The sequence below is a fragment of the Anomaloglossus baeobatrachus genome, assembly GCF_048569485.1.
Source record: "Anomaloglossus baeobatrachus isolate aAnoBae1 chromosome 5 unlocalized genomic scaffold, aAnoBae1.hap1 SUPER_5_unloc_9, whole genome shotgun sequence".
Lineage (NCBI taxonomy): Eukaryota > Metazoa > Chordata > Amphibia > Anura > Aromobatidae > Anomaloglossus > Anomaloglossus baeobatrachus.
This window is the reverse complement of record NW_027441813.1, coordinates 573,237-593,823: the sequence shown is the minus strand read 5'-3', so window position 1 is coordinate 593,823 and position 20,587 is coordinate 573,237. Positions and strand designations below refer to the sequence as shown.

The 20,587-nt window shown below is 42.0% G+C and overlaps 2 protein-coding genes across 2 annotated transcripts in view; one reads left to right on the top strand and one right to left on the bottom strand.

Moving 5' to 3' along the window:
- Nucleotides 1–20,587, top strand: part of LOC142259349 (uncharacterized) — a 96,305-nt gene that overhangs the window by 49,222 nt on the left and 26,496 nt on the right. The gene's annotated exons all lie outside the window — the stretch shown is intronic.
- LOC142259345 (uncharacterized) lies at nucleotides 10,820–18,680 on the bottom strand. Its single transcript, XM_075331809.1, has 4 exons — nucleotides 18,563–18,680; nucleotides 18,382–18,479; nucleotides 18,095–18,185; nucleotides 10,820–11,965 (listed from the first exon to the last, which is right to left on the bottom strand). The coding sequence occupies exons 1-4, from the start codon at nucleotides 18,645–18,647 to the stop codon at nucleotides 10,977–10,979; spliced, it is 1,263 nt and encodes a 420-aa protein (XP_075187924.1). The 5' UTR covers nucleotides 18,648–18,680; the 3' UTR covers nucleotides 10,820–10,976.

Below are 20,587 nucleotides of genomic sequence, written 5' to 3'. Positions count from 1 at the left end.
CCTTTTTTGTATTGTTTGTTTATTAAGTGAGGATTATCCTCATTTTTATGAATAAATTAATTAAAAGTTAAATTTTAATTTTTTTCGCATATGGTGACCCTGATGCGCAATATTGCTGTCCTGATTTGATAACCTGTGTATTTAACCCAGTGGCTATTTAAACACGCACATAGTCCTCCATATATTATAATGCAGCTCCATAGTCCTGAATGTTTTATAATGCACCCCATAGTCCTTCATTTTGTAGTATGCAGCCCCCATACCATTTAATGCACTCCATAGGCCTCCATGTATTATAATGCACATTCATAGGCCTCCATATATTATAATGCAACCCCATTGTCCTCCATGTTTTGTAATACAGCCCCATAGTCCTTCATATTATATTATGCAGCCCTCATACTATTTAACACTAGAACTACTGAGGTAGTCATTTTGACTACTTTGCACCATGTATTTCTATATAGGTGTCATGAGTCCAGTAGTTCTAGTGTTAATGCACCCCATATACCTCCATGTATTATAATGCATCCCCAAAGTATATATAAGGTGTCTTTCATATTGTATTACACAACCCTCATACCATTTAATGCACTCCCATTGGCCTCCATATATTATAATTTGGCCACCGTATACTCACTGATTAAAAAAAAAAAATAAAATAATAATAATAAACAAATCATCCAGGGGCAGACGCGGACACTGAGAACAAAGGGCCCCTGTGCAAGAATTGACCATGCCCCCCCTCCCGAACCCCTCCCACACCTCCCTCTGCCTCTTGGGGTCTTCCAATTTACCATTTTAAGTTTTGTTGTGCTCATCATCTTGCATTTGGAAAAAATATTAAGATTAGAGTTACTCATTCTCACCTGGTCCAGTGATGTCTCTCTGCTGCTCCGTCTATGTTTACAGGCTGCAGTAATAATGTCACACGTGTGACCACTTTACCTAATCACAGGGCTCTGCAACTGACACCATCTACCTTGGCGTGACGGCTGAGCTCAGTGATTGGCTCCAGCAGTCACATGTTTTAGTCATGACATCACAGCTGCAAACATAGACCAGAGCAGCCGCAAAGAGGAATTGCTGGTTCTGAGGACGATAAATACACAGTCATGCACGTACATATATACACACATGCTATTTATACACACATTATTTATGCACAGAGGTACATATACTATACATACATACACACAAGCACATATACAGACACACACATATACAGACACACACATCTACACACATACTATTTATACACAGATAAAGGAAAGAAGTCCAGCGCAGTCCTCAAGATGTAGATTTAAAAGCATCAAAAATGTATTTGTAAATTCCAATAAAATCCATGAAGTGTAAAGCGGTCAGCAATAAATATACAGGGGATACAGATATGGAGACCCCACAGAACTACGCGTTTCGACACATAGTCTTACTCATGTTCAAATGAGTAAAGAATGTCGGTTTCCTAAATGGTGTAGCACACACCCTCCATAATTGCATACACATGTGAGTTACTTGCATGAGTCCCATATACATAGTAGACGGTTGCAATACGGTTTTATAAAAACAAGAAAATAGGGGTGAGAAAATAGTGGTTTAAAAACAAGTAATAAAATTGTATATTACTATACATGAATATCCGAATATACTATATGTGCATGGGTTATATATTCACTTATCTTAATGTTATATATGACATTTTAAAAATAGGTATATAATCGCAAAAATCCATAATGTTATTTATAGTGTGAATATATTTTATAAAGTCCAATAAATGCACATTTGATCTGATCCTGATTCTCTTTTTATATTTTTATATATCTGTATCAATGTATGGTTGGTAGAGGATTATTTTTATTGTTGTTATTTGTCGGCAAACAATTTTTTGTCTAAATAGGTAGTTTTTCCATCTCATAGAGTTATGCACTATTTATTTTTAATCTATCTTTAGGCAGATTATATTAAATTTTATGTAATGAAAAGAAATTATTTTGTGTAACTTCACATTTAATCGTAGGTTCAGATTCTTGTTAATACAAGTTTCAACAGGAAATATTTCATAGGTTGCACTAATAAATCTCTCCACATCAGACTGATGAGAGGGCTGCACAACCACTCCAGGTGAGCAGTTTTAATTACCGGTATCACCGTTACTCCTGTCCTGAGACTCTTTACATGCGCTCCCTGTTTTTACTTTTTATTCAGACCCCTTTCTGACAGGGACGTAGTGGCCGTGTGGTACGCTACAGAACAGTGCAGCCACAGAGAGGAACCGGCTGGTTCTCTGCAGTCCGGGCCCCTAACCCTACGGGCCTGGTCACAATGGCGACCTCTGCGATGGCGGTAATTACGCCCCTGTCTTTAATTGTATTTTGTGTAATAAAATCTAGTTACTGGATCAGATCTGAATATATCGATAACAACATCTATGAGGAGGTTAAAATCCTCTAATTGCTGAAACGAGCAGAAATCATTATTGGACAATAGGCGGCTGAGTCTCGTAACACCTGAGGAAATCCATTTCTCACCCATCTAGATGTAGGAATTCAGGAAGGGTCTGATTGTTCTCCACAGATGTATAAAAAGTGCGGCCTTTATCTCCTCAGGGTTTTATTTTACATCACAATTACACACAATTTCTATCACACAATGATTTTTTCTTTACACTTTTGTAACAACCGTTGCAGGTTCAAGTCTCCAAAGGAAAAGGAGGCAGAAGAAATATCTCAGGAGGTATAAATATAAAAAATACAAATATTACATACAAAGGTTAGCGTGTAAGACAAGGTCTGTATGAAGAAGAGACTGGGACAGGCAAACATCAGAGTAATAATGTCTACCATGGGACAAAGCTATATACAGTCATGGCCAAAAGTTTTGAGAATGCTACAAATATTAATTTTTACAAAGTCTACTGCTTAAGTTTTTCTAATGGCAATTTGCATATACTCCAGAATGTCATAAAGAGTGATAAGCTTAACAGCAATTACTTGCAAAGTCAATATTGGCTAAGAAAATGAACTTTAACCCCCAAAACACATTTCAACATCATTGCATTCCTGCCCTAAAAGGAGCAGCTAACATTGTTTTCGTGATTGTTCCATTAACACAGGTGTGGGTGTTGATGAGGACAGGGCTGGCGATCAATCAGTCATGATTAAGTAAGAATGACACCACTAGACTCTTTAAAAGGAGGCTGGTGCTTGGTATCATTGTTTCTCTTCAGTTAACCATGGCCTAACAGGGAAGAGTATCTCAGCTACAAAGATTGCACCTCAGTCAACAATCTATCGCATCATCAAGAACTTCAAGGAGAGGGGGCGTGGCCTGCACGCTGATGGCGACAGCTGCTTGAAGGAGAGCTCTGTGCTGACAGCAGGATAAACCAGCTCTTATCAGCTCACAGATAACAGGATTACCAGCTACAGGAGGTGTGAGTAACCCCAGCCCCCAGCTATGCCTAAGGGGAGACCTAAAAAAACTGGCACTCCAGCCAAACTGACAGACTTCTTCCCCCTGGATAGGGATCTCTCCTCACCAAGCAAGATGGCTTCCCACTCAGCTTCTTCCCACTCCTCACAGGGAGAAACAGGCTGCTTAAGAGGCTGCACAGCCATTCCTCTGACAGAGGAAACAATGCAAGCTCTGCTGAAAACGCTGAGGGCTTCCTTGCAGGCTGATCTCAGAGAAATAGTAAGAGAGTTGAAGGAAGAGATCAGGTCTCTAGGGGTTCGCACAGAGCATGTAGAAACTAAGATGGCTGAATTTGCAACATCACATAACAATCTGATAGATGCTAACACAGCTTTGGAAAAGGAGGTGGAGGCACTAAAACTTAAAATCAGTGATATAGAGGACAGATCCCGAAGAAATAACCTAAAAATCAGAGGGATTCCCTCATCAGTAGCAGATAAAGACCTCCAGGAATACTTCCACAAGTTTCTGCAGCTTATACTCCCTGGATGGGACACCAGAGACCTGATAGTGGACAGGATTCATAGAGTCCCTAAAGCCAAAGGCATAGATCCAGCTCTGCCTAAAGATGTCCTGGCTAGACTTCATTTCTATAAAACAAAAGAAGCTGTGCTTCACACACTGAGGGGAAATCCAGCCCTGCCAGACACTTTCATGGGACTAAAAATTTTCCCAGATCTTTCTGCTGCAACTCTTAATAAAAGAAGAGAATTTGCCCACCTTTCTAAACTCCTTAGAGATCAAGACATCAAGTACAAGTGGGGTTTTCCGGTGAAGATGATAATTTTCAAAGATGGAGGCACTCACATATGTCATACTCCTTCTCAGCTGGGCAAATTGCTGGATGACTGGGGAATAGCCCACCCACCAAACCCTGGTGGGCAGGAGAATCATAGAGGCCCTCCAGACAGGATTAACCTTGAATGGTCAGTAGCTTAGCTGGGACTCCTTCCTGCTTATGGCACCTGCTGTCCCTGCTCCTGTGACACGGGATGTCACGTAGCCCCCCTGATGTTCTCGCCTATGGCGAGCGGTTATACACCGGGCACCCTACTCGGGGCAAACCGGTGTTGTTGGAATTTTTTTGTTTTTGTTCCTCTTCTCACAAATGTTCCTTAATTTTTTCTGGAAATTTCTCTCAATTCCTTGCTGGTCTAGCCCCTCTCATAACTGATGGCGTTCCTAGGAATTCAAACCCCCCTGCGGCTCCAATATGAGAATTAAGATATTGTCTATTAATGTGAACGGACTCAACTCCCCAGCAAAAAGGTCAATGATGTGGAGAGAGGTGAAGGCATCTAACTGTGATATAGCGTGCATTCAGGAGACCCACCTTCTTTCCACAGATAATAAACGGCTACTTCATCCAAGCTTCCAACACACCTTTTTTGCTAATGACTCAAAAAAAAGAGGAGGAGTGGCCATTTTAATAAAGAACTCAGTGGCCTTTAAATTGATAAATGTCAGTTATGGAGCGGATGGAAGATATATTATTTTGTCTTGTTATATCAACAGCGTCCCTTATACCTTGGCAACGGTCTACTCCCCAAATTCATCACAATTGACCTTTGCTAGGAAATTTTTCCAAGCATTCAAAGATACTGCCACAGGGGCGGAAATCATCTGTGGAGACTTTAATATACCTGTAATACGCTCCATGGATTGCTCCAACACCAGCATCCCACATGCTAAGGAACTTAAGCATCTCATCAATGAATTCCATTTTCATGACATCTGGAGATATTTGCACGCATCAGAAAGAGACTATACGTTCTCTCTTCCAGGCATCGCTCATACAGTAGAATTGATTTTTTTTTTGGTCGACAGCAAATCTATAAGTAATTGTGTGGCAGCTGATATTGGTTTAATTACTTGGACAGATCATGCGCCGATCTCTTTGTCTGTTCAGGGTAGCTTTAATGTTCAAAATTCCCCTAGGTGGAGACTGAATACCAGCTTGCTTGGTAGGCAGAAGGTACATGATGAAGTAGAGTCAGTGTTAACAGAATATTTTAAACTTAATAATAATGGGTAAATTTCTGACGAGACCCTGTGGGCTGCTCATAAAGCCGTAGTCAGAGGGCAGCTCATAAAAATAGCCTCCATCCAAAAACGGAAAAAAGACGCAGATATTAAATATATATTAACCCGTATTCATCACCTTGAATCCCTGAATAAAGCCAAAGCATCCCCTAACTTGACTAAAGAAATTGTAACCCATAGATTCCAACTAAGATCCCTACTCCTGCAAAAATACGAACATAATCTTAAAAAAAAATAGATCGACATTTTATGCTATGGGGGATAGAGCGGGATCCTTATTGGCAAGAAGGACGAAAAAACGTGAGATCCAATCTAAAATAGAGTTCCTGAGGGACCCGAACGGAACAATCACTAGACATCCCATTGAAATAGCAGAAGCATTTGCGAAATACTATGAGGCCCTGTATAATCTAAAATATGATTCCAATACGTCACAGCCGACTCAAGTGGATATACAGGGTTTCCTAGACACCCTGGATCTTCCCCGGGTCTCAGATGAGCAATTAGAGGAACTTAATCTTCCCTTTACTACACATGAAATCCTAGGTGCCATCAAAATGACTAAGTCTAACTCTGCCCCGGGCCCCGATGGGCTGCCATACGAATATTACAAACAATTTACATCCACTCTGTCCCCCTTTATGTCAAAAACCTTCAATTTTTGGCAAAATAAAGGGTCAATTTCCCCAGACAACTTAGAAGCGATAATTATCACGCTACCAAAGCCAGGGAAACCTGCAGACACCCCGGGTAATTTTAGGCCCATTTCACTCCTAAATTGTGATGTTAAAATTTATGCCAAACTAGTGGCAGATAGACTTCATAAAGTGATCCCGACCTTAGTGGCTCCAGACCAAGTTGGGTTTGTGACAGGGAGGCAATCTAAGGATGGCACCAGACGGATGCTTGACTTGATTGGACTGGTGGAGATATCGGGTGAACCCAGTGCATTCCTGTCTCTTGATGCTGAAAAAGCCTTTGACAGGGTGCACTGGGGATACCTGGAGAGAGTTCTAACAAAATTCGGGTTCTTGGGGAACATCAAGTCATCCATTCTAGCCCTCTACTCTTACCCAAATGCGTCAGTGTTGGCATCGGGGTTTCTGTCATCTAAATTTCAAATAAGTAATGGCACCCGCCAGGGGTGTCCATTGTCTCCCGCTATTTTTGCTTTAGTGGTAGAACCTCTGGCGGAAGCTATACAAAAAAACATAGCCATTTCTGGTATAAGAGTTGGGGAATTTGAACATAAACTTGGTTTATACGCAGACGATGTGATCATTTCCTGTTCTAACCTTGCAGTGTCGATTCCAGCAGTGGTGAACACATTATCAAACTTTTCTAAAGTGTCGTATTATAAGCTTAATGCGGCAAAGTCTTTGATACTGCCGTTTAATGTACCGGCGGAGGCCAGGAGTGCGCTGGAGGGGGCCTTTCAATTCAAATGGTGCGACAGGGGGATACCTTATTTGGGTATTAAGCTGACACCATCGCAGATGTTAATTAAAGAAAATTTGGAACCTTTGATCCAAAATTTAGAAAAGGAATTGGGAAGGTATGAAAAAATATCATTGTCCTGGATGGCCAGGATACAGTCCTTTTAAAATGGTTTTCTTACCCAAAATATTGTTGTGTATTGATGAAACTTCAATCGTTGACTAACAAATTTGTCTGGGGTAATAAAAGGGCTAGGGTCGCAGGTAAAGTGTTATACCCCCCATATGACTTAGGGGGATTGGGCACCCCAAACATAACGGCATATTATAAAGCCTTACTAATTGAATCACTAAAGGAATGGTGGCGTCCAGGTAATTCACATAGATGGGCTCAGATTGAAAATTTCCTGTCCCGCCAGGGCTCGGTCAGAAGAATGATGGAAGCAGAATATTTGAGCCGTTCACGGTTCTCCCCGTGTGTTCCCACCCTGTCAGCCTCCCTGGAGGTCTGGCGAAATGACTTGATTCATAAGATTCAGATTCCTCTTTCAGAGATTTCCCTCAAGTCGTTGGAATCTCAAATCCCCTTTTTGAATCTGGCCAGGTGGGAGGGATCGGGCATTACAGTGCTGGCGGATCTATACTCTGATTTGGGTGTTAACCCCTTTAATGAAATAGTACGGGAACACCCCTCTTTAAAGGGCTGTTTCTATCAACACATCCAAATTAGTCATTTTCTGGCCTCTAAATTTCCTCCAAAGTCAAAGCCTCTGTTACCTACAACAAAAGCTTTGGTATTTAAAAAGATAATTAAATCCAAAGGTATCTCCTCGACATACAAATGGCTCAATAACCCCCCCTGAAGAGCAAAAATCTCCTTATATGAATAAATGGGACGTGGAGTTGAGTGTCTCTACCTCACCTTCAAACTGGCACTCGGCATCAGCAAATATCCAAAAATATTCCAAGTGTATAAATTATCTGCAGCAACTGAAAAAAGTACACCTGGAATAGTATCGGTCCCCAGCCAACTTAGCACAGTTCCTCCCAAATTATTCGCCACATTGTTGGAAGGGCTGCCTCCAAAGGGGTACTCTTGGTCACTGCTGGTGGGCTTGTCTCAAGGTTTTCTCGTTCTGGTTGGAGGTGTTTGGCCTGATGGGTGAGCTGACAGGCAATCCTATTAATCCGAATCCAGGTCTGGCAGTGCTAAACGTGGGTATAGAGGAGTGCTCTTGGGAATCCAGGGGTTTATTAGTTCACATTCTAGTTGCTGCCAGATATTGCATAAGTTTGCACTGGAAATCCCCAAAGACGCCTACATTAGTTGAACTATATAACCGAATTAATCTCCAATGCCAATACGAGTTCTGTCTGGCTCACTCCATCCGCGCCAAAAACAAAATACTTCAGATTTGGGACACGTGGCTAAACTCTGTATATGCATCCCCTGTCAGGCAACTGTCTCCAGGGCAAACTGTTGATAATTAAAAATGGGTCAAATAGGGTCAAAGAGAGTGTTACGCAGGGAGTTCACCCGTACCACATGTCAATATTCAAGGTGTTTAAATCTCTGTTGTTGTTACTGCTCGGGCTACCCCGAAACGCCATCCAATCCCCTCCCTCCCCCCTCCCCCTCCCTGGTTGCTTCCTTGCAACCATCCATGGTTCTCCCCATCTCCCCCACCTCTCTCTCCCCTCCCTTTTCTTATCTTCCTTTCTTACTCTCTGGTTCTGGTTGTTTGGGTCCCTCGTTTTGAGGATTAAAGAGTAAATTGGTAGGTTGACTCTATACGTATTGGGTATTGATTAACCTAAAAAAAGTTGCAACTTGCATCAGATATGATTGGTGGTGGTGTGACAGGAAATGTGAATCATAATCAAAGGTGATACTACCACATGTTACAGCATTGTTATCTTTGTGTATTATTGCCAATGATACCTGAATTTCTCCTTTTTGTAATGTAACTTCCTACAATAAAAATTGATTGGATTAAAAAAAAAAAAAATACACATGTAATATTGCTTTTTATTTCATTTTTATAAAAGAGACGTCTATTAGTAACTGAATATATTATAATTCTAATGTAACTTCTAACGTGCTTTCCCTTTCTTCTTTACTTTGTCTCTTTTGTGTTTTCTTGGTCAGTTTGCCATATACACTGCTGCTCACCATTATTGGCCCCTTTTCATAATTTTCATGGACTGTACAATATAATGAAAATGTACCAAAGTTATATCCTCAGGATTTTTTAATTAGAGGTCCAAATGAAATATTGTTTGTCACTCACAAGTTGCAATTTCAAGAAGAAACAGAATAAACAGCATGTGCAGCAATAAAGGCCCCTAATTACTATTTGGTTGCACCCCTAATTAATACTTGGTTGCACACCCTTTGGCACTGATGAGCCTCCAAACGTTCCTTGTAGCCATCTATAATCTTTTTGCCCTTCTCCTCTGGTATTTTCTCCCACTCTTCCTTTATATTTTGGTCAAGCTCTTGAATGTTTGCAGGGTTCTTTTTCCCAATGGCAAATTTCAGCTCACTCCAAAGATTTTCAATGGGATTGAGGTCCGGACTCATTGCTGGCCATTTTAAAAGTCTATTTTTATTTTTCAACCATTCCTGTGTACTTTTGGATGTGTGCTTTGGGTCAATGTGTTGCTGAAATTTTCTTATACTGGGTAGCACATTTTGCTCTAAAATATCTTGATAATTCTCTGATTTCATGATTCCTGTGATACGGTCAAGGCCTCCAGTACTAGAAGCAGCAAAGCAACCCCACAGCATTATGGATCCTCAACCATGCTTAGCGGTTGGTAGGGTGTTAATTTTCCTTAAAAGCTTCATTGCACTATCTGCAAACAAACTGTTGCTTTGCCATGCCTAAAAGGTCTCTTTTTGGATCATTTGTCCACAGAAGATTTTCCCAGAAAGAGTGTAGTTTGTCAATATACTTTTGGCAAAGATCAGTCTTTCCTTTTTATGTTTTTTCTTCAGCAATAGTTACTTACTTGGCTTTTGCCCATAAAGCTCTGCTTGGTTTAGTATGTGGTGTATGGTACTTGTTGAAACTATTCACACACACTGTTCCAGGTTGGCCTTCAGGTCTTTGAATTTTTGATGTGGTGGCTTTTCCACTATTTGCACCAACCTTGTAAATTTTCCTCTCTTCCCCATGCCCAGGGAGGCTCTTGATGGTTTTGTGCTTGGCAAACTTCTTATTAACATTGCGCACTGTTGAAACTGGGATACCAAGGTCTTTGTAGATGGACTTATACACTTTGGAAAACTTGTGTTTGCTAATAAATAGCAGTTCTGATGTCCTCAGACAGCTCCTTTGTCTTCACCATTGTGAGAAAAGAACAGGGCCTAACATGTGGCTTTTTAAAACACTAAAGTCATTATTCATTGGCTAATTCATGTCACATGGGCACTGACAATTTATCACAGATGATTCTCATTTGTAATTTACCACATGTGAGTCAAAATGTGTATCCATACTAATTTAATGTAAAGGGTGCCAATACCAGTGTCACAACAGCTTTATGTTTTTTAACTTTTCCTTCCCATTGTTTGTTGTTTTAAATTGTTGTTTATCATTTTCTCTTTTGTATTTAACATGAGTGCTCTATACAAAAAAGCTGTTTCACTTGATTTATTTTTTTCATGAGATATTCCACATTATGTACTTCAACTTCTTGGGTGTCAATAATGATGAGCAAGACTGTATAGGATTTCTCCCAATGTGAATTTTTTTTAGTGGTAAACAAATTATAAATTTCAATTAAACCAGTTCTCACCTTCTAGGTATGGTAATGGCTTCAACCATTGTGAGTTTTGTGATGTTTAAAATGATGCACTTGTGTAAAGTATTTCCTTCATTCTAATCACAAGGGTTTCTCCCCTGTATGATGTCTTTGGTGTTTAGCAAAATTTTATTGATCTGCAAAACATTTCTCACATTCTGAACATGAAAATGGCTTCACCTGTGTGTGATTTCTATGATGTATAACAAAATTTTATTTATTTGCAAAATATTTCCCGCATTCTGAACATGAAAAGGGTTTCTCCCCTGTGTGAATTCTTTTGTGTTTAGCAAGAGTTGATTGACCTGCAAAACGTTTCCCGCATTCTGAACATGAAAAGGGTTTCTCCCCTGTGTGAATTCTTTTGTGTTTAGCAAGAGTTGTTTGACCAGCAAAACGTTTCCCACATTCTGAGCATGAAAAAGGTTTCTCTCCTGTGTGAGTTCTCTGATGCATAACAAGATTGGATTTATGTACAAAACATGTCCCACATTCTGCACATGAAAAAGGCTTCTCCCCTGTGTGAATTCTTTTATGTTTAGCAAGAGTTGATTGAACTGCAAAACGTTTCCCACATTCTGAGCATGAAAAAGGTTTCTCTCCTGTGTGAGTTCTCTGATGCATAATAAGATTGGATTTACGTACAAAACATGTCCCACATTCTGCACATGAAAATGGCTTCTCCCCTGTGTGAGTTCTCTGGTGTCTAACAAGATGTGATTTAAGTGCAAAACATTTCCCACATTCTGAACATGAAAAAGGCTTTTCCCCTGTCTGAGTTCTCTGATGTGTAACAAGATGTGATTTTTGGTTAAAACATTTCCCACATTCTGAACATAAATATGGCTTCTTTTCTGTGTGAGTTCTCTGGAACATAACAGACTCTGAAAAAAATCTTTTCTCCCCTCTGTGATTTTTTTTATGGATTTTTCCATATTCTGAAGTTGAAAACAGCTTCTTTGCTGTAAGAGCACTTTGATTTGTAATGCCTCTTTTGTGACTTTTATTTTTATTAATAGACTGTGATAAATCAGAAGATTGGACTTGTTTAAAAGAATCAAATGATAGATCTTTGCTGTGAAGGGATGATGGTGTATCTGGAATAGAGGCATTCACTTCAGTTATATCTTGTGTGATATCAAGGTCATCTGATTTAAAAATTGAAGATGTCAGTTGTGCCTCTAATCTCCTCGTACAGACATCTGCCAAGAACAAAAATTATTTTTAATAATATATTCAAAGTTAAGGATATAAATTTATAAAATAGCTTGTAATGCCGTTACTGGCATCCCTGCAGTTTTACCTTCCCGGACGTCCAATGGTGGCTTCCATGTCCACAGTCCCTGCCACAGTATTTCAGGACCTACAATATGCCAGGCAGGTCTCCTGGGAGTGTGCTTAAATCATTTGTGCTCCTCTTACTAAAGGGTCAGTGTACCCTAACCCAGCCTCTCAACTTATGTCTAAGAGGCACTAGGAATTTAAGGAATCCTCCCTCTATGAGAGGTGTTTGGGCAACGTGGTCTATCCTTAGATACGGGTTGGGTTGCTAGTTGTCAGTTTCTGTTCTATTTGCTGAGTCTTAGGCTTTATGCGCATGCTGATGTTTTTGCATATCTCAAAAAATCTTAATTACTTGCCAGTAATGGGATTTTCAGAAGCCCATGACAGCACCACCTGAGAGATAGGTTCCGCCCACATCAGGACAGGAAACCCACTGATAAAAAGGCGGTACCTCTCCTCCACATCAGTAGGTTTACAGAGCCAGAGAGGACCAACAAAACACAAACAAAAATGTTAATCACACCACCACCAAAGGAATACACCATTAACTCTAACACTCCCCGAAGGGTGCCCATAACCAGTGAATAGGGGGGGAACTAAGGGTGCTGTCATGGGCTTCTGAAAATCCCATTACTGGTAAGTAATTAAGATTTTTCCCTTTCGCCCATGACAGCACCACCTGAGAGATTCTAGAGACCAATCACCTTAGGGAGGGACCACCGCCTGTAATACCCGTCTACCAAGAAGGGTCGGCCGTGGAGAACAAGTCAAGTCTATAGTGACAGAAAAAGGTAGAGGAAGAGGACCAAGTGGCGGCCCTGCATATATGATCAATAGACATTAGTTTCCATCAGGACAGGAAACCAAACTGATGTGGAGGAGAGGTACCGCCTTTTTATCAGTGGGTTTCCTGTCCTGATGTGGGCGGAACCTATCTCTCAGGTGGTGCTGTCATGGGCGAAAGGGAAAACGCTGCGTTTCTGGACACAAAAAACACAAAAAAACGCACCCGCGGCAAAAACGCATCGGTAAAAACGCTGCGTTTTTTATTGCGTTTTTGGCTGTGTTTTGCTGCGTTTTTGATCACTGCGTTTTGCTGCGTTTTTCCAATGCATTGCATGCGTGGAAAACGCAGAAAAGAATTGACATATTCAGGTGTTTTTTCACCTTAAAAACACGGCTTAAAAAAAGCAGGTTGCGGACAGCAAAAAGAAAAAGTCATAGACTTTGCTGGGGAAGCAAAGTCATGCAGTTTTAAGCTCAAAAACACACCACAAAAACACGGTAAAAAACACAACGTGCGCACATAGCCTTATGCTGTGTTTTCGAACAGGTGTCTGTATCCTGATATCCGCTGTGCCCAGGAAATATGCTGCATGTATCTATATCAGCTGTGCCTGCCGTATCTGCTGTACCTGTCGTTTCAGCTGTCAAATCTGCTTAGGCCAGATGTCAAATCTGCACCCAACCACATCAGTGACTGTCAGTATCCAATCCCCGCTGCTGCAGTACCAGGACTCCCCGGAGTAGCACCTGGCATCTACCTTCCAACAAAAGCCTAATCTCACCATCAAAGGCTCTAGTGAAGCTGAGGTAGCCGCTTAGATACACCCCTCCTGGTTGAGACGATATTGCGGTCCAGTGGGCCCACTCCCATTTGCACCGGCAAGCATAACAGTTTGCCCAGGCCATGGCTCCCACTATCTCCAGAACTCAGCTCGCAGGTATGCAGCAAGAGAACGTCCATCAATGGGAACAAAAAGACCGGATCCTGATCAGTGGCTATGTCAGTGGACACCCGTTTGCAAGCCTTCTGACCAGCACAAACCTATCCTCATCATCAGAGGCTCTACTGAAGATGAGGTAGTTGCTTAGTTATGCACTTTCTGGTTGATTCAGTGCTGTGGCCCAGTGGGTCACTCTCGCTTGCACACGTGTGTATAACATAGCTAAAGAAATTACAAGTTATATAAATTGTAATTACCGTATTTTTCGGACTATAAGACGCACCAGACCATAAGACACACCCAGGTTTTAGAGGAGGAAAATAGGAAAATAAAATTTTACGCAAAAAATGTGGTCATGACACACTGTTATGGGGCGATAATCTGCTGCTGACACTGTTATGGGGGTAATGTCCCCAAATTCTCTACTAGGGTACCCCATCCTGGTAATGATCCTCCTGCCTTGTATATATATATGTCCCTCATACTGGTATAGCCCCATCTTGCTATATACTGCCATCCTGGTATGTGCCCCCATCCTGGTATGTGCTCCCATCCTGCTATATACGCCATCATCCTGCTAATATACCCCCCATCATCCTGCTATATACGCCATCATCCTGCTCATATACCCCCAATCATCCTCCTGATATACCCCCATCATCCTGCTATATGTCCTGCATCCTGTGGCACACAGAAAAAAAATAAACGTTCATACTCCCCTTTCCTCGCTCCACGCAGCATCGCTCCTCCTCCTGTCTGTGCCGGCAGTGCTGTGGGAGCCGGCCACGATTCCTGCAGCATCGAGATGTCCTCCTGTCTGTGCCGGCGCGGCTGTGGGGACACGTGCGCACAGCGATGACGTCATCGCGGTGAGCACCGCTAGTCTCCACACAGCGCGGCCGGCAGACAGGAGGACATCGTGGTGCTGCAGGAGAACGGTGAGTACACTGATTCACTGCACCTCGTGCTGATGATGACGCACGGAGGGCAGTGAATACAGCCGCACATGATCACTCCAGGCTGTAGTTGCCAGGGGTGATCACGGCCGGCTCTTTACTATGCGCGCCCCTCTCGCCTATCACCCCGCCCACCTGTCAGCACCGGCTTAAGCGCTGAGAGATGGGCGGGAGGATGGGCGTGCATATGTAAGGAGCGGGCCCACGTGGTCACGGCAGACGCTGCTGCTGCCTGCTCGTGCCCCCGATGACCCGCTCCATCACAGCACCCTCATTCCCAGCAGCCATGCCCTACATTCAGACCATAAGACGCACCCCCCACTATCCCCCAACATTTGGGGGAAAAAAAGTGCGTCTTATAGTCCAAAAAATACGGTATTTATACAAGAAAACCATTTACAATCTCACAGTAGTCCTCAGAGCAGGAACCAGTAGGCCATGATGTTCAACCCTCTATGTTCATTTTTCTTCTCGTATATTGGAATAATAAGCCATCAAATAATATTTTGTAGGATAAAATTATACCAAACTGCTTCTCTATCAGTGGAAAAATGGAGGATTTCCACAATGGTTGTAGCTGAAAGACTCTTGATAACAAAGAGATATGGCTTCTTAATCCAATCCAGCAAATCCCAAAGCCAAATATCCAAGATGCTTCTCAGCCTTGCAGTGGCCCAAACATGGTTAGTATCCACATGTTTGGCATTGCCACAGGGAAGAACCCACATAAACATTCACAGATTGTCTCGTGGAGCACAAGCTGGGCACTATGTGTTGGCCACTAAAATGGTAGATTTGCAATTTTCACTCTGCAACATCCACTCCATGCTAATTTCCAGAGTCATTTAGTCTAAAGCAGAATAAGGTAAATGCTATTTACTGACTATATGTTGTGGCTTCACTATTTGTTTTAAGAGCATCAAATGCAATGTTTGATCACTTCTAATTCTTTTACATTTTTGGAGAATTTCAGTTGTTTTTAAATAAATGCAAAACAAATGCCCTTACATTAGAGCTAAGATAAAGTAGAATATGCCACAGAAAAAAATCTCAGAAACACTGGGATCAGATTCAGCATTACAAAGATGTTATCATGTAAAGTGACAGATGTCAGATTGGAGAAATAGGGCCTGGATAGGAGCAGAAAACTGGCTGCAGTGGAAAGCCATGAAATAAGAGCGGCTTTGGTACTAACTACTATAGAGGGAGGGGAGCCAGCACGATCTCAAAATGGCATGCATCATATAAAAAGTGCTAATTCACGGATTTATTCTAACTGTACTATAATAAAAAAATGAGATTTTTAGCAAATAATTGATCAATTTTTTGAGCCACCCCTGCCACGTCACGGCAAAGCTCAATAGGGGGATCCTACACTATATTCTGTATTTCATGTGCCATGCGGCCTCCTAGATAAAATTAAAAGCAGAACCTAATGGAGCACACATACCTGTAAACTGTATATAACCGCTTCCATGTTGCAAAAGAGTTAATAATGGATAAAGGGCAGCCCAGGTCCCAGCATGTGGCGCAAAAACACATAACAGGACTATATCAGAACTGACCTTCCCATTGCCAAAGAGAGCAACCATTGATAAAGGCGGAAATGAAATACATAATATAGAGTAGAACCCCCCCTATTGAGATTTGCTGTGACGTTGGCAGGGGTAGCTCAAAAAATTGATCAGTTATTTGCTAAAACTCTCATTTTATTATAGTACAGTTGGAATAAATCCGTGAATTAGCAATTTTTACATGATGCATGGATTTCAGATCATGCTGGCTCCCCTTTCTCTGTTACAACCACTATAGAGATAACTATGACTATAGAAAATAACATATTTACTAAAATGACCACCCTCCACCCGACAGCCTTCACCGTCAGTGATTTAGTAACTAGAGGTGACACATCTGGAGTAATTACAGTATGTGGCTCGGGGGCTCTCGACAATCAAGACTATTGTAGGGACCAATATTTTCTGACAGATGCGATTCCTGAAGACATATTAGACATGCTCCAGTACAATAGTGACAGAACTAAAATATATAAATAAAATATCAAATTTTTATTGAAAAGTACATAAAAAAAACAGTCATGCAAAGAATATAAAATCAGGACAGGGATACACCCTAATAGCAGCAATACAGGGGACAGTACAAGTAAAACCATATATAATACTATGAAAAAACAATATAGTGCATGGAATAGTAAAATACAGGGCCTATGGAGAACTGAAACTGTATTAAGTGTGCCAGTGCAAAAAGAATCCCCAAAATACACTGTGAATATCAACATATGTAAGGTCTAAGGGACAATCGTAAAATAAGCGCAATGATATAATAGCAAGTGGGAATTAAATGAATACCTTAGTAGATGGTCAAAATATTCTGCAAGCTGCTGACCCCGACGTATGTTTCGTCTGCAAGTAACTTGCTCGGGGGGTGCTATTTCTTTTTTTATGTAATTTTCAATAAAAATGTGATATTTAATTCATATATTTTGGTTGTATCACTATTTTCGTTTTGGTGGTTCTGCCTACACCTCTTGGGGAATGTTTGATTTGCACATTCACTTACTGTGACTAAAAACAGAGTTTTTGATTTTTGATGCTTGAGTACAAGTTTTTTTTATAGTGAACATTTGTGGAATTCTAAACAAACAAAATATCTTTCAGGCTCTTGAAGGTAAAAATATCAGAACTTTGTGTTAATTACTTTCCTTTTTTTCATTCTAATTATATTGTGGAAATCACGTGGGTGGGCTGACCGGCCTCCATGTACCCTCTATGGGATAATTCAACCCTATCAGCACATTCAGCAGAAGGGACAGAAGAAAGATCCATCAATAAGATGCCAAAATACTAGGAAGATGGATTCATTGTTCTAAGTGTGAGAAACAATAGGAATCTTGTATTTATGATACTTATTAATGACGAATAAAAATATAATAAATGATATTACAAAGCAAGCTTTCCAGTCTACTGAGGTCTCTTCATCAACTACAAGATTATTATTTTGTTTCTCCCACTGAGAACAATCAATCTTTATTCACCTGGCGAACACGGCACCAAACTAAGAATCTAGGACGTCACCAGCATCATTACCCTCCGCTTTCTCTTAGGGGTCCACCATACAGATTAGATTCTTCTTCCCATGATTTTCTAAGTTGTCTGCACATTCTACGTACGCTGTCATTTGGCTTTGCAGATAGGAAATCTGGGCAGCTTGGGTGGAGGAGCATGTGGTGGTCTAGCAGAAGAATGGTGACCATTTGATATGGCCGGACTACAACCCTGATAAAGCAGCCACAGCCGGTGACTGAGAAGAATCTGTGACTTCTCTGCATTTAGTGGTCACTACTCACCTGGGCGGTTATCTGTAGGAATCTCCTCTTTACTCCGCTCATCACCCCTCACATATGTCTCTGTAGTATTAATATGGGGCAGATCTTCCCCCTGAAACAAATATTGTAAAAGGCACAGACAGAGGAGAAGTCACATCTATGATCAGCTCTAATCCTGCCATCTCCACCGCTCTCATTACACAAGTATAACACATATAATACTGGAGGATAAAACAGGACTAAGCACAAGACCTTCACAGCCGTCTACACATCATAGGGAGATTTCATGACACCTTCTCTCCATCTACCTGATGATCCTGAGGAACATCGGGATCTTCTTGTTTACAGTCCTGTGGGAGAACAGGACGGGGACATCTCTCTGGTGTTGTCCTCTTACTGGATAGAACTGGAGGAGACACATACAGGGACTGAATTCATCCCTTACATACAGATAATTATAGGCCGTGTGTATTTAGTCCTGTCTATTACCTGGTGATGTGAGGGGCTGGGGAACCTCCATCATGACGTCCTTGTACAGATCTTTGTGTCCTTCTAAATACTCCCACTCCTCCATGGAGAAATAGACGGTGACGTCCTGACACCTTATAGGAACCTGACACAGACAATGATACCGTCACCCCCGATCCCTTCATAGCGTTACTGTATAATGTCCCAGAATTCCCAGCAGTGTCACCTCTCCAGTCAGCAGCTCAGTCATCTTGTAGGTGAGTTCTAGGATCTTCTGGTCATTGATGTCCTCATGTATCGGGGGCTGAGGTGGAGGCCCCGTGATTGGGCTCAGGGGTCTTCCCCATCCCTCAGACACAGGGGCCTGACAGCGCTCACTAGAGGTCTTCTTCACTACTGTGTAATCCTGGTTATGGAGAGACACAGTAATAAATCTCACTCCAGACATTTCCAGAGTCCTCACCTCTCCAGTTCTGTCCATCTGTTATTCCCATAGATAAGAATGATGTAATGTGACGTCATCAGAATCTCTCACCTCTCCAGTAAGCCGGAAGAGGATCTCTAGGGTGAGGTGTAATATCCTCTCCGCCATCTTGTCCCTGGCCATATCCATCCTTCACGGGGCAATCAGGAGAATTCTCTTCTATAGAAGATCTCCACTGAGAGGATCCGATATTGTAGGGACCTGAATGGGGAGAAGATGACGATGTAACATCATAGAGAATCCGCTGTAATAATACAATTACTGGAGATAATAAGGGGAAACATATAATGGGAACATTCCGGGGGAACATTACACTGTGTAGGGGCAGAAAGGGGCTGAGGACTGAGGGCAGAAAGGGGCCGAGGGCAGAAAGGGGCCGAGGACCGAGGGCAGAAAGGGGCCGAGGACCGAGGGGAGAAAGGGGCCGAGGACCGAAAGGGGCCGAGGACCGAGGGCAGAAAGGGGCCGAGGACCGAGGGCAGAAAGGGGCCGAGGGCAAAAAGGGGCGAGGACTGAGGGCAGAAAGGGGATGAGGACCGAGGGCAGAAAGGGGCTGAGGGCAGAAAGGGGCTGAGGACCGAGGGCAGAAAGGGGCCGGGGACTGAGGGCAGAAAGGAGCCGAGGACTGAGGGCAGAAAGGGGCCGAGGACTGAGGGCAGACGGGTTTCCTCACTTCCGGCCTCTCATAGTTGGGGCGTCTGTATCTATCAGAGGAAAAGGAACAAAAACCTCACGATTCATAGAAATCAGCGATAGAAAGACACCAAGAAAGTCTCAAAGCTGAAGGGGTTAATGCCGCCTGCCCCAGTAATGGGGAATCTCCACACACCTCCACCTGCAGAGCCGCACACTAGATATATGGCTGCTCTGTGCTTACAGGACCTGTGATGATGTCACATGGAGGGGAGGAGTCAGGGGTCACATGATCAGCTCCTCAGTGTAGTCCTATATTGGCATGCACACACTGGATGGAGCGCGGTGTCAGTGGATGGTTATATTAAACCCCTGTTGCGTATGTATGTGACCCCTGTTGCGTATGTATGTGACCCCTTCAAACGTATTTCAATCTTTGCTAAATTTAATTCTTTATTGATAAGTTCAGGTGAGGAGAAGATTTGTTGAGCGAAATGCACGTAAAAGATGGTGGCAGCCGCAGCCCTGGAAAGCGAATTCAGATGTATCGGAGGGAGATCGGGTGTATGCCGCGCTATCACCAGAAAATCAGATGTTGATTATTTCATCTTTTTATGCTTTTATTCAGGTCGATGCATTTCAGAGAACTCTGTCTCCTTCATCAGGACGTCAAGTAAAAATCAACAGTCTACTACAGAGGAAAGAACCTATATATATACATACAGATACGTCAGAGGACCGCCCGCTGTATTTCAAATACTGGCAGGACAATCGACTAATCAAATAACGGCAACAAGATTTAAAGCATATTGTATTAAAAGACGACTTTAAAAGTCCTGGAAGTAACAAATATCGCAACAATCTAGAAATTACAAAACAAAAAGGAAAAAGAGAAAAAGAACAATGCAAAAATATTTCTTGGAAATATA

Excerpts from the sequence above, each read along its gene's own strand:
- LOC142259345 (XM_075331809.1), bottom strand. The coding sequence starts at position 18,647 with ATGGAGGAGTGGGAGTATTTAGAAGGACACAAAGATCTGTACAAGGAC. Across the intron at positions 18,480-18,562 it reads CCAGCCCCTCACATCACCAG|TTCTATCCAGTAAGAGGACA; the intron begins GTAATAGACAGG and ends TGTCTCCTCCAG. Across the intron at positions 18,186-18,381 it reads ATGTTCCTCAGGATCATCAG|GGGGAAGATCTGCCCCATAT; the intron begins GTAGATGGAGAG and ends TATTTGTTTCAG.